This window comes from Taudactylus pleione, unplaced genomic scaffold, assembly GCF_031769625.1.
Source record: "Taudactylus pleione unplaced genomic scaffold, aTauple2 ptg000214l, whole genome shotgun sequence".
NCBI lineage: Eukaryota > Metazoa > Chordata > Amphibia > Anura > Myobatrachidae > Taudactylus > Taudactylus pleione.
The window spans coordinates 12,097,253-12,112,437 of NW_028284616.1; the positions used below are offsets into that span (position 1 = coordinate 12,097,253).

Genomic DNA, 15,185 nt, shown 5'->3' on the forward strand with positions numbered 1-15,185 from the left:
CCCCTCCCCCTCGTCGGTGGCATCTTCCGCTCTGTTGCTGGCAGCTTTCACTGCCCGAAGGCCAGTCTGCACATGCACGTGACACTTTTACATGGCAGTGTCTGGAAGGCTTTACCGGAGCTGTAAAAGCTATAGCAGATGGCGTAAGTGATACAGTAACAAACAGCGGTAATCTTAGTTTACTGCTGTTTGTTAAATGTTGAAAGGAGGACATAACCCATGTAGCGAGTGCTAAAGGGTTTTGTTTCGTTGACAAATGGGACCCCAAGATTGCCACTAAAACTATAGTCCACTCATGTTTTCTTTTATGGGGCTAGACTATTTTATTATGTTATCTGGGCCCTACTGTGATATGTGGGGTTTTTCCCAGTGATCGTGCTGAGTGAAAAAAAAATGTGGGTCCCAGGGACCCCTCATTTTAAATAATTGGGGTCCTGCTTTACAGTTGCTGGGTCCCATCACAATTTATGCCTCACTGTCTGTAGCACGTAAAAACGCACCATAGGACATATTTTGCAAAGAGAATGACGTGTGGGAGGGCAGAGTGCACAGGAGAGGTAGAAGGGGTACATACATGGGGAGAGGAGAAAAGGGGGCACAAGGATGTGAGGGCAGAGTGCACAGGCAGAAGGGGTACAGACATGGGGAGAGAAGAACATTGGCACAAGGATGTGAGGGCAGAGTGCACAGGCAGAAGGGGTACAGACATGGGGAGAGGAGAACGGGGGCACAAGGATGTGAGGGCAGAGTGCACAGGCAGAAGGGGTACAGACATGGAGAGAGGAGAACGGGCACAAGGATGTGAGGGCAGAGTGCACAGGAGAGGTAGAAGTGGTACAGACATGGGGAGAGGAGAACAGAGGCACAAGGATGTGAGGGCAGAGTGCACAGGAGAGGTAGAAGGGGTACAGACATGGGGAGAGGAGAAAAGGGGGGCACAAGGATGTGAGGGCAGAGTGCACAGGCAGAAGGGGTACAGACATGGGGAGAGGAGAACGGGGGCACAAGGATGTGAGGGCAGAGTGCACAGGCAGAAGGGGTACAGACATGGGGAGAGGGGAAGGGAGCACAGGGATGAGGAGAGTACACAAGAGAGCAGAAGGGATACAGACTTAGGAAGAGGGGACGGGAGCACAAGGTGACAGTACAATATATAAAATATTTTTTACAGCAGTTGCTATAATATAAATATAATATCAAATATAATATGTGCTAGCTGTGTAATAACAACAATACACCACAGCCTGCCCCATCGGTATTATAACTACAGGATACCAGGTTCTGTTTCTTTTTATTATAAGAACAGAACCTTAGAGCCTGCCCCACATGTACAATAGTTTGCTTCACTATTATTATAACAGGACACAAGTCAGTCTTCTAATATAATAAATTTAAAAATAATAAAATGCAATCACTGCGGAAAAAAGACCAAGTCCTCATATATTAGGAAATAAAAAAAGTCAGTCACCCTAACAGGTTCCAGTAACTCTTTTTATATATAATCCCACTTCTGGTGATTGTTCAGCAATGAATACTCTTTTATAAAGGATGTTCCCTTCTCAAGATGAATCAAACATTAAAACACTCTTCCATTACTTCTTCATGTAAAACTCATAGACTGGGAGGCATAACCCATATGTGGAAGAGAAAACAAAAGAGAAGAGAGACCAATAGTGCAGATACCTTTTGGAAGGTTAAAAAATGTAATCACAGATTTATATTCCAACCATCGGAGTGTCTGTTGCCAAGTGTACTGCCGTTTGGGTTCCAGCTTTAGCTGACCACGTGACCCTGAGCTTCTGGTTTGCGTTCCACCAGCTCGGATGTCAGTATGTGCACTTTGTTTTTACTCCCACTCTACAATGAGCAGGTTTTAAGCATTCCAGATAAATAACTTAAGGTGGGTACACCCTATAGCAATAGATCTGCAGATGATGGTCGTTCATATACTGAACGACCATCATCTGCATGCTGCAGTGGGTCAGGCCGACCTGGGGGTGTGTAGGGTGTGTGGCCTAACTGTGACACACATGGCCACGCCCCCTTCAACAACAAAAAAATCACATTTGCGGCGCTGTGTGCTCGGGAGGGGGGTACTGTGTGCCCCTCAGCATGGCGCACAGCCAATGGGGGGCGCGATCAGCATGTTTGCTCCCCCCCTTTGGCATAGGTGACTCCGGCTTCTGCTTTAGCAGCCTCGGATAGTCTCCCAGTGCAGCCCAGCACATGCTGTGACCTATGAGGGATGGGGAGCAGTGCCGGACCCTGGTAATTATTACTCGCTTGCGGCTCCCCCCCCCCCTCTCGGCGCACCTGTGTATGGGCGACTGGTTGATGGCCCGTACACACTTGCCGATTAACAGATAAGTCTGCAGACATATCTGTTCATCGGCTGTGCAGCACAGCCAATGTGATATGTCTGTGAACGATATGTCTGTACACATTGGCCGACGGGGGCACGATATATTGGCCAGTGTGTACCCAGCATTAATGCGCTCCTTTTGACTTGTCCTTTTATATGTTAAAAACTTGGACTCAAAGGAATATGACCTACTATATCTCCTTGCAGATATCAAAATTATATAGTTCATATATCGTCCATCCTCAAATAAAAGAAGAAAAAAGGAGGTATTAAAAAATACAAATATACATAAAACATATCAAAATATGTAAAAATCAGGTTAAAAAAACATTTAATCTCGAAATCAGAATTAAGACCAGGATTAAGGTATTTAGACTAAAAATCCACTTTATTTCGGATTTTGATAACTTTGTTTCTAAATCTCTCGTTCTCCGAGATGGTTTTATCTGTTCAATACCCCCAAATTTAATATGACATTCTTTTTGATTGTGCTCCATTTTAAAGTGCATAGATAAGGAATGTGATTCAAGTCCCTTACTAATATAAATATATAGGGAAAGTTAAAAGGAAGCAGGGGAAATCGGGTGGAATGCACAGCCGGCGGCAATTGGATGTGATGCCGCCTGCGGTGATTGGTAGGTGAGAGGTTGCCTGCGGTGATTGTACGAGAAAGCCGGTGGTGATTGGCTGCTCTGCAGCACGCACACAGCGCATCCTGTGGTACCCTGTCACCTAGAAGTCCTGCCCTTTCTGCCATTACAGCAAAGTTTTCAAGTAACCCAGCTTGGAACCCCAGATCTGTATGTTTACACTGTTAGTTAAGTTTTTGGTGTAGCATGAACCCTCTATTGCTATGTTTACTCCTCAACTTTGTGTTCTATAGAAATTCCGCTGATATTAACATGATTTTCACACTGCCAAAAGTTATTGTTACATTTAAGTCTACAGCTTTTCCGAACTGCAGTGTTTTTTATTTAATTTTTGTAACAATGGCCCTCATTCAGAGCCGTACGCTCTGAGCAGAGTGCACGCTCTGAATGAGGGCCGGCCTCCATAACTATGGAGCGTCCTCCTGGACGCTCGTATAGCTGTGGGTCACCACCCACAGCCTATACGAGCGTGCAGTTTGATGGCCGCGATGGTAGTGACCATCGCGACCATCAAAACTGCGAGCCGGAGCCTGCGGTTGAGGTTTTCAACCGCAAGGCCCGGAGTGATTTTGGCTCTATCAGAGCCAAAATCACTCCCACTGACATCACTAGTGATGTCAGTGGGCCGGCTTCTGACGGGAGGCGTTCCCTTAGGAACGTCCCCGTCAGGGAGGCACGCCCCCGGCACGCCCGCCAAAGGGGGCGTGCTGTCAATCAACATCGACAGCACGCCCCCTTTGATCAGACACAACGAGCGAAGGACTTTCCTTCGCTCGTCGCGTCTGGCGCATGCGCACGACAGAGCTCCCTCCGTCGTGCGCATGCTCAGTGCAGAACATCGACCCACTTGCGAGCGAACAGCCGCTTGCGAGTGGGTCTGAATCAGGCCCAATGTTTGTTAGTACCTGATTTCAGTTTTCTGAACTTCCTGTAGATGTTTGCACATCAATATATTTGGTTACAACTTATGTACAAATTATTAAAGTTTATAAATCTTATATTATATTATATAAATATATATTATAATATAATTTTGGTTGTGTTATTTCGGGGTAATGTGGGTGTGTGCTGTGCCCTGGTTGACGTGCATAGAGAAGATCTAGTAGCCATTAGCAACTGGTTTCCCTTGGCAACAAGGCCTTCAGCCTCAGCCTGGCACACAGGCCCATTCTGTGCTACAGAGCTGTACACAGACGGGTATTGTCCCTGCCAGAGGCCAACTCTGTCATCTGACATCCTTCCATATTGTGTCTCTCTGCAGGTGTCCCATGGATGTGTGCACATCTGTGATTCTGTCTTGCTTATAAGTTCAATGCTCAGTGATTTCTGTCTCTTCTCCCGCTTTCTCTGTAAGGAGCCAGGCAGATTGTGAAATGGATGTACAGTACAGGCTATTACAAATATTTGGTTCTTTTTCTTTGTGATATTACTCAGTTTTCAGTTCTGCTTTCTGTGTGTATGTGTTTGTATGGCGTATGTGGGTTTTTTTTTTCTTTCTGTTTTCTCTATCAGAATGTTGCTTTCTCTTTCCGCCGTGTTGGCCAGTGATTCAGGTGTTTTTTACTCTACACTTTAAGTTTTCTCCTTCTTACCTTAGTGACCTGTGTAATAATCTGGTACCTGTGTTGCCTGGTAGACTGTTGATATTTTATGTACTATTATCTTGGTCCCACTCTTTCTTTTTTTCTTTTCTCTCTTTGTCTATATTTGTTTTTTGTTTTTTTCAAACCTGGCATCCTGTGAATTGTTGATTTTGTTTGTAGGGTGATAAAAACTCTGGCTTTGCGGTGTTGTACCACAATATGAAACATGGTCAGCTGTCTATCAAGGAATTGGCAGAATTTGTGCGAGAGAGGTAAGATTTCTATGCCCTATATGATATTAATGTCAGTTTTTCATATACATAAAAATTCTGCTGAGGCGTTAAGTGCTAAAGAAAATTCTAATAGCTATTTTTTTTTTTTTTGTAATTTGTTTTGCAATGCTTGTTTTTTTTACAGGCTATCAATTTGTCTAAGATTTCCGTAATAGTGAGCACAATGAATCAAGAACATATAGACATTGTACACATTGTAATTCCTACATTAGTGTCTAAGCTGATATGCAAAATGTCATAATGATCCTTGTTTGATATTACTTAGAATATTTAAAAATATAATTGTGCTGTAAAAAGTATGTGAGTAGAGAGAGCATATTGTACTCTGTAAGGTGGCTGCTCCTGGGGAGTAATGCTTACAGGATAAACACCTGGTACTTTGCTAATGAATAATATAAGTGAATAAATTGTTGGTGCAACGCATACAGTATATGTTAGAGAAACAGCTTAGCTATTTCTTCCCAAATTTTTAATTTGCTTTTTATATATATATATATATATATATATATATATATATATATATATATATATTAGGGATGTGCAGGCTCGGTTCTACTCGGTTCCGTTCGGTTCTTTTTACCGGATCTTATTGGGTTTCAGCTGTCACGAGTTTTGGATAGCCAATAAGATTCGGTATAAAGAACCGAACGGAACCGAGTAGAACCGAGCCTGCACATCCCTAATATATATATATATATATATATATAATATTCATTTCATACCGTCCTGGTATTTGTCTAGTGGTCCGAGTTTGGTATTTGTGACTTTTTTTTTTTTTTAAATGTACAAAAATTTGGTGACTAAACAAAACCTTTTTGACTTACGGCATATTTGATGCCCATCTTGCTGCTTGGCTTACAGTATGTGACTAATTCCAGTTCTGGAACCCTGGATAATCTACAGTATTACTTGTTACCTCTTAGTGAAATTTTTTTTTTTTTATAGACACCAATATTTGTATGTCAAGCTATATAAAATGACTTCTTTAACTGATCTATATATTATTGGCAAGTGCACAATGGTGTTGCTCAAATCCACTAGAATGATTTGGATGCCATTCAAGTATTGTGGAAAACCATTCTTCTAGTGCATATAAAAGTGATTCAGATGCCAGCCAAGATGAGTTTAAGCCATCAAAGCTTGAAAGCTCCTCATCACAAATGCGCATTAGTCTTCCAAACACTGCTCTGGTTAGCGATTTATATGGTATGTCAAATAGTTTTGGAAGGCTTGGGTCTCATCACTCCCAATGACACCTCATCAGTCATTGATCACTCCAAATTGAAGAAAACTTCAAAAAAGTCTCAGAGAGCCAATCAGAGTGCTGCCCTTGTCCAGCAGCAGTCACTCACACAGCACAGAGACACACTCTCTCTCTGTGTCAGCTGTGTTTCTGCTCCTCACTACCTGACCGGAAGACACTGGACTCACTTCAGTGGCCTCCCCACAGGTGCGGGCATTATGGACTCTGGAGCCAGATTGTGTGTGTGTGTATATATATATATATATATATATATATATATATATAAATATATAAATTAGGGATGTGCAGGCTCGGATAGGTTCGAGTTTGCACGTTGAGTTCGGATTTTTCCCTCCAAAAAACAGAACTCAGAAAGAGGCTAAACGTCATCTTACATGGACGAACATCATTATTCCTGGACTTTTGTCCAGGAATGATGATGTTTAGCCTCTTTCTGAGTTCCGTTTTTTTGGAGGGAAAAATCCGAACTCAACGTGCAAACTCGAACCTATCCGAGCCTGCACATCCCTAATGTGTATATATATATATATATATATATATATATATATATATATATATATATATATATATATATATATATATATATATATATATGTACCCTCCAGTCCCCACAGCACAACAGCACTGCTAGCTACACTAGAGAGGACACGGTATGTTGCTCTGGGCCACACCCCAATCCAACCCCCTGCCAACTGTGTTGCAGGGTATTTTGTGCATGTGCAAATCCTGTAGTTTTTAGCATCGAATACTTTTGATGTGATGGTTATTTACCGTTACATCGAAAGTTTCAATGGTGGAAGTCCATCCAGCATTTGATGGTGGCTTCCGATGTCCATCCCTACCTTCTAGAAAATAATATTTTATAAGTCAAAATACCTGAAAATAGTGCCAGTCGATCTCACGAGCACACACGGCAAAGATGGCATTTCATGGAAATTTTTTATATTTTGACCTTTTGGGGTGGGGGGCACGGAACCCCTCTTTAAAAGTTGTACCCCGAAGGTTTTTAGCCAACTGAGTTCAACTGAAGCATTTTCACTTAAAAACAACTTCATTGCCAAAATATGTGCCCCAAACAGTGCCTTCACCTGACTACAAAATATCCTAATTTGTGTCAAATTTTCAAAATTTCAGCTGAAATTTTGCAGAAGTTGTTATGGACCCGCAACTTTTCCGCACTATTGAGATTTTGAACTTGCGATTTCATTTATTTTTGACCCACCGTATTGTATACTCCAAGTATGCCTTTATTCACTTGAATAAGAGTCTAAAAAATGCTTCTTAATAAAGCCTCAAATCGCTTCAAGCATCCTATAAGAATAAGCCTGTCGGGATATATCTAGCATTTTCTTTATAACAGCAGCTTCAAAGTCTCTTATAGACTTGAGTAATTATTACCATACTTCAGGTGCCAGCACCTCCATCATCAAAAGCAGGGTTTTAAGCTTTTTTCATCAGGATCCAGAAATGCTTCAATCAGATATGTAAACATTTGGTTACAGTTTTTAATGAATTATTGATTACCTTGTTTGGACTTTATGTGGTCTGCAATGTATTGATTTTTTTTTTATTGATTTAAAGCTGAATTTCTACAAAATAATTATGATTAATTATCTGTTAAGTAGCTAGTATTACACAAAAAGCTTTCAAGGTGGTGATAATGGTGACCTGTATGTGTAAGTTAAGGGGAAAAAGTGCGATATTATGCTTAATATATCCTAAAAATAGTATAATTGACATATGGCAAGTAGAGAATTAATTTCCCCAAGTAAAACTTTAATAAATATATATACTGTAAATAGAGGTGGTGAATAACTGGAACGGGAATCCAATTCTATTTCTTTTCTCCTGCAATCAGGGGAAGAACACTGAATAATTAGGGCCTGATTCAGACCCGCTCGCTAGATGCGGCCGATCATTCCCAGTGTATGGAAATTTTGCTAAGTGACGTCAGGGCAGCCGCTCGCTCGGCAAGGCATAAGAACGCCCACTATGTCTATGAGCGATCACTTTGTGTTTACAGACTCCCACCAGCCTGTCTTTAACCGCCCACTAGCGTACGTCATCTCCAGGAAATATATTCAACCATCGGAACATCGGGTTACATCGGATTTGACCGCAACGCTTGCGTTTGACTGTACCCTACCACGAGCACTGCGAGCACTTCAGTGTATTTTTCAACCAGGTGACTTGTACTATGACACTGCCTGTTAATTATGCACGCCTCAGAAACGGCGTGAAAACACTCTGGCACGCCTGTGTCTGCAACACGACTCCCGTTACTACTGCCCTGCCCTGTTACCACCCACAAACGGCCTCTCCTGTCTCTCATTCCACTAGGCTGTCTTTGCAGGACGAGCGAGCAAAATCCGATCGCTCGTACTAGTTTGCGCACACGCACTGCGAACTACACGCAACGATGTGTGAACAGCGCCGATCCGGGATATTCCCGAGTCGGTGCCGTAGTAGAAATGGGGTAAATCCCGGGTCAGACTCGGGATTTTGGTGGAAAGGGGGTATTAGTCAACGGGAAGAATACAGCTGCAGCGCTTCGGCAGTCACTTAACATTCAATTGCTGGGTCCGGTTGTTAGGAGCAGTATAAAGACAGTGTGGAGGCAGGTCCCTAATGCATTTTGTCACGCCCACATGCCTTTTTCAAAGCCTAGATTGGACCTATTTGTGCATAGTTGCAAAAATTGTTTAATGCTGTAAACATCAGTCTTCCCATAGCCAAACCATGTACAAATGCAGCATGCAGCTTTTTTTTTTTGTTTACCTCAACTGTGAATCCGCTCTAAATACAGGTATTCATAGACAAGTACTTTAAACATGTTCTGTCTGTTGCTGATCATCCAAATAGCGATGAACATACATTTGAATCATGTATTTGTAACGTATGGGCATCACTGTGTAAATAATTGTCGAGTAGAATTTAGGAGTCTGTCAAATCTAGGAGCAGTCTTAACCCTTTAAGCCTGTGAAGATGTACAGTATATCCACTAAGATTAATGGTTTTCATCAACACGTGCATTGGCTAGCTGATTCCTGGAAGTTGTCAAACTGAAATATGGAGTAACTTTGGTTTTTTTGCTTTGTATGAGCTGTGTTTTACAGTTTCTGTGTTGGCAATGTATAGTAGTGAGTGCTACTTAATGTACGAACAACCATATACATTAAGTGACCATGAACAATGTATTTTTTTTTCCCCCAGCAGTAAACCTAGATATCAGTAAATCATCTAGCCCAGTGGTTTCCAAACTTTTTCAGTTGAAGGCACTCTTAAGCCAGAATTACCTGTATTAGTGCCCCCTGTAGTACTTCCCATGATGCAGTGCCCCTTATGCAATGCCCCCAGTAATAGTGCCCCTTATGCAATGCCCGCAGTAATAGTACCCCTTATGCAATGCCTCCTGTAGTAGTGCTCCTTATGTAAAGTACCCTGTAGTACTGCCCATTATGCAATGCCCCCTGTAGTAGTGCTCCTTATGTAAAGTCCCCTGTAGTACTGCCCATTATGCAATGTCCCCTGTAGTTCAGCCCATTAAGCAGTACCCCTTGTAGTAGTGCCTCTTAGGCAGTACCCCAACTAGTAGCCCCCACACCCCTGTGCAGAACTTACCTGCATGAAGTTCACGCTGGGGACCGCTCCTCCTGCTGTTTCTCCCTCTGCCGCTGCGCTGACTGGATCAAGTTGGATCCAGCAGGTGCGCAGGATGCTCAGAAGTTCCCAGTGATGCATTGCGCGGTGCCACGAGTGCACGGGTGACGACACCCGCGCCCCCCTGTGCACTGAATCACTGGGAGCACTGAAGAGATCAGAGGCTTCTTTAGCATTATAGAGGCCAGCGATCCACTTTATGAAGGAAAGTTGATCGCGATCAACCGGTTGGAGCTCTGCGAGCTGCTGGTAGATCTCAATCAACGTTTTGGCCAGGCCTGCTGAGATGACAGCAGCTTCCCTCCGGCTGTGGCACCCCGGTGACAGGGGCGCGGCACACAGTTTGGGAACCACTGATCTAGCCACTCCGTGCACACTAAATACATTAACCATGTGGTGGAGATGTGAACCATGTGGTGGAGATGTTGACTATGCACTACTGAAAATCCGGGACACTTGTGGCAGAACCAAAATGAAAGCGCAAAGCATGTGTCGCCATTTAGCATGAGGACGTGACTAAAATTAGTTTTCAGTTTGGATCAGTTAATTTTATAAACCAAGCACAAATTAAAAATTGAACAGAGGAGCTATTTGCTAAAAAGTAACAGACCTGTCTGCTGCTAGCCTGGACACTAGTGCCCACACTGCCAACCCTGCACCCAGGACCAACCACTGTGCCTTCCATGCGATGTGCCGGCTCCCTTATGCACACCATACACCATCTTGTCAGTGATGTATTCAGAAAGATGATGCCGCACAGACTCTGTAACTGTGCCAGAGTCTTTACTCTCTTCTGCGCATGTGCCATCTTTCCGAATTTATCACCGGTAAGATGTCGCTGCAGGAGAAGTATAAGGGAACCGATGCACAGCATGGGAGGCACAATTTCATCAGGTACGGGCGCTGAGGGCGAGTGGGGGCCCTCTTTCATGGTGGGGGGAGCCGCTGCACACGGGTCCTCCCAGTTCTTAATACGGCCCTACAAAATAGATAGAAAATGGACAGATTAACAGGGTCTTTAATTCAAAATTCTTTAATTAAAAATGTAATGACGTAATCTGAATCTATCATGCTTTAATAACATCACTAATCATGTAAACTGGTCTGCATATGGGCAAATACATGGTACTAACTTATTTCAAGCAGCCGTGCCTAAGACTAGTATTGTTGGTTTAAGTCCAGCCTTGCTTGGATGTGCTTCTATATGTTACATCATCAAGTGTTACAGAGCGATTGGAATATTGTTGCTACTCATTACAGTTTCACAGCTCTGCATTAATGACACTACTGAATTGCATTTGGATATACAATTTTATATGGAGTCGCAATAACAACTGGATCTTTTTTACTGCATCTATTTCGTAATCTTGCTGCAAATAATTTTATGTGTTATGTAAGATCGACAGCATGGCACCTGATCTTTTTAGGTATTCAGATCAGAACAGTGTATTTCTGTAATTTATCTTAATAAACTTCAACTGCTAGCTTATTATGCGGATTTCCTTCTTTTTCTTCAATGTTATTAATGTTTGAACATTCACCAATTTGTTACATTTCCAGATTTTTCTTTGGTAAAAAATATATTTTCCCCATTCTTGAATATATCCCACAGTAATAAAACTACTTTCACCCATTTGTACCCAGCTATATATTCCAGGGCACATTCTACTTTAATTGCAGTTTATGGCCAATTGTGTCATTTTCCCCCATTCCCAAGTTTGTTACGTATTCCCCTCCAACTTTGGCTCTTTTATAACCTGTTCTCCTAAAATTACAGTTTCAGCTGCATGCTGTTATTACGTGTTTCTTTCCTCCTTTCCTCCCAGTTTGTCACAAACTTCTTGACTGCAGAGATTTTATATGTCACAGCTTATGTGGAGAAACATACACATAAAAGGCTTGGTCATGTTGCCCAGTGGAATTATGGGTTTCCATGCAACATTACAGGTTACTGTGATTTAATGGGAGGTCAGCAATTTAAGGTTGAAATTTTGTGGCTTTTTATTGGGAAATCGGCAACATTTATTTCCATCAATATAATAATTGTGTAGCTTATCAGTAAAGACAGATTTGTTTGCCTGCTTCTGAATGATAAAGTGGCAGCAATGGTAATTTAAAATAAATTCTCAAAGTGCATTGAAGTATACTAATTTGATTGTCGCCTCTTTTGGAACACGGGTTTGGTATATAAAAAAAGGACAGGAATTGGATAGACAACGGATTTTAGACAAGAAATGGGTCGATAGGGACAAAGGTCGACACGGATGAAGGTGTACAGGTACAAAAGGTTAACAGGGTCAAAAGGGCAAAAAAAAATGGTCGACACTTTAAAAAAAAATCTTAATCTTCACCCTAACTGTAACCCTCCCCTTGGTGCCTAAACCTATCCGTCCTTTCTATTGTCTAACCCTAGCTCAGCCCCCCTCCCCCCCCCAAAAAATGTTGACCTTTTGTACCTGTTGACTGGAGCTCTTGTACCACTACTCTTGTTATGATATGATATAGGTTTTGGCCTGTGGTTTAAGATAACAATTGAAAGGAGCACTGGTTAATGTGTCTTTAGATGTGGCCCATGATCTTCACAGTAATTTTTATGCATGGTGAGACAATGAGAAAGCATTATAGTGCTGTATTTTTTAGTGGCATATATTAATATATAGGCTTTTTCTTCTTATGGGATGCATTTTGATTGCAGTTATTCTTTAGCTTATCTTCTGATTCTATAACTGCATTGGTCCCTGAAATGTCAGGACATTAGGTACTATAGGACCAAAGTCACTCAGTATAGAAGGTTTGGGTACGGATTCCCGAATGTGAGGATGCTGATGGTCAGAATACCAACAGCGGCATCCCGACAGTCAGAATCCTGGCACATTTCTGTAAGCATTATAAACCTTACCCTAACCCTCCCCTTAGTGCCTAACCCTAATCCTTCCCCTAACCCTAAACTTCCTTCTAACCCTAATACCTACACAATCTGGTAGTATTCATACAGTCGGGATGCCGACTACATCCCGTATAGAACACTGCATATCCACTTAAAGATTACATGTTTTTTAGGCTTTAAAACTGACTGTGTGCTGTATTTCTTGTTTTGAGTATAGAACACTACTCGCTCATGTATAGAGATATAGATAGACAGATGTTATCAAATATTATTTAATATAATATGTTTGTACAGAGCTGTAACTAGACATTTTGACACACCCCCCCCCTCCCATGCCATATTTTGATCTTATTTTTATTTCTCCTCTGCATCCCATTTAATTCATCCACATTACATTCTGCTAAACCGATCACATGACATGAGTCTCTGCACTGCCGCCCGCTGTCTCGCAGGTCTGTCCCCGCAGGTTGCTGTCAGTGGTCCCAATTTTTCGGGGGGCAGTGTCCGACATGGTAGTGCCTGACTAGTGCAGTGGGATGTGTCTCCCCTGTGCGCTGTGACGTGGTCACGGCTGCCGGCCGCACCTGTCATTCTGGGAGTCCCAGAATGCAGCGTGGGTGCTGCACTATGGGAGGAAAGTGGGAGGGAAAGTGGCGGTGCCGTAGTGGGCAAGCGCGGGCGGATGCCATCTAATTAGACTGCGCAGGCGGGGACACCTCGGCTGCGCCCTTATTTTGCAGCGCCCCAGGCAAAGGCACTGTTTGCTTGCCCCTAGTTCTGCTAATGCTCCCTGGGTTGCTGTGCTGTGTATGATGGGGAAGAGGCTCTGCAGCTGGGGAGAACAGCATTCAGAAGGATGGGTAAAGTCCTGCAGCTGCTGCAAAGTAATTTTGTTATTATGTGAGTGGGGGGAAGGTGAAGGATATCAATGCTGCAGGGGACAGAGCCAGGCGGGTATCCGACGGAGTGGAGCTGGAGGCACCACTAGTGGTGGGCGAGCATGGTGGGTTCCACCCCTGGGACATCCCTCCCTACTTTCAGCCCTGTGTTCGTATATAATATATACTGATGCAGTGTTGGCCACAATTGTTTCTTAAATTGCAGATACCATTTGCATTCATTGGAAAGGGCTGCAGTTACGACATATGGTAGTGGTCACTATCTTAAGACAAAAGTAGCATATGTACCTGGTTTACTCATCGCATACACTTATGTCCCACTTGCACCCATATTTGTAACCATTCATTTTATGCTTTGAATATAGACATCAATAAAAAAGTCATTAGGTTGACAACTACAATGTTCACAATTATAATGTCAACATTGTTAATGTTAACAAGTTAAATGCTGACATTTTCAGGCTGTCGACATTAGGGTTAGGCTGCGTGATCGGAGGGTTAGAGTTACGGATAGGGGAACTGTACTTACCAGAATCCTGCTCTGTCAGATTACTCCGCTGGAAGTGACACTCATAGGACCGCCGGGACCTGGAAGACGATACTGGAGCTGTCAGGAGAAGGTAAGTTGCTGCGGGGCCACCAATATCTCGACATTCTAACATGGTGACATTTTATCAGTATCTACATGGTCACATTATGAATGTCGGCATACCATACCACACCCCAATAAAACTGCTAAACTCTAATACAGCAGACACAATTCCACATGCTTTTTTAGGCTTGCATGTCCTGGTCTGCCTGTATTCACATTTGCACACACATGTCCTGGCTGCCATCCACCTAGGTTAGAATTCCTCTGTCCCAATTATCCATGTGCGAGTGACGTTAGCATGCAAACCTTCATGTGCACATATAGGTTTACTCACTTGAGCATGGTGAAATCACACAATTTATGCTGGTATAGCACTCACTCTGCATCAGCCCCAATCTAATATATTACTGTCTGATACTGAGAGCTTACATAATAAACTGTCATGTTAAAATAAATGTTTAAAACATTGTAAAGTGCAATCTAAAATTCATACATTGTTTTAGTAGATGAAACTACCTACAAGCTAGTAAATGCTAACAAACGTGTGAATACTGAACTAACAGAATACATTAGCTAAACAAGGCATGGCTTCCTTGATCAAAAAATAGATATATATATAGATAAATATATCTATATCATACATGAGCTTAGGCCTGGACACACACAGGCACATAACAGAAAATAAATAAATACAAAAGTCCCAGCACTCCTTATCAGCTGTGGCTAGCCCGGGGCTATCCCCAGCACCCCTGGGCTGTGGGTGCTGGGTTGATTGTGTGAAGTGACACCCTCCCCCCTGAAGTGACCCCCTCCCCCTGAAGTACAACCAGCCCCGGGCTTTTAACGGCCAGTCCTGGTTGTGCATAAATACAGGGGACAAACGATGTAGGGGTCCCCCGTACTTAAGCACAACCAGCACCGGGGCTAGTGAGAACCAGGCCTGGTTGCCAAAATATGGGGGACAAACGTCTTAGGGATCCCCCGTACTTTGTGCA

At 42.8% G+C, this 15,185-nt stretch overlaps 1 protein-coding gene across 2 annotated transcripts in view; it reads left to right on the forward strand.

Annotated features, from left to right (window-relative positions):
* FCHO1 (FCH and mu domain containing endocytic adaptor 1) overlaps positions 1 to 15,185 on the forward strand; it is a 195,809-nt gene that overhangs the window by 7,705 nt on the left and 172,919 nt on the right. For both annotated transcript variants that reach the window (XM_088478463.1, XM_088478464.1), the window contains exon 5: positions 4,776 to 4,867. In XM_088478463.1, the coding sequence (XP_088334589.1) occupies positions 4,776 to 4,867 (92 nt within the window). The remainder of the gene's footprint in view (positions 1 to 4,775; positions 4,868 to 15,185) is intronic.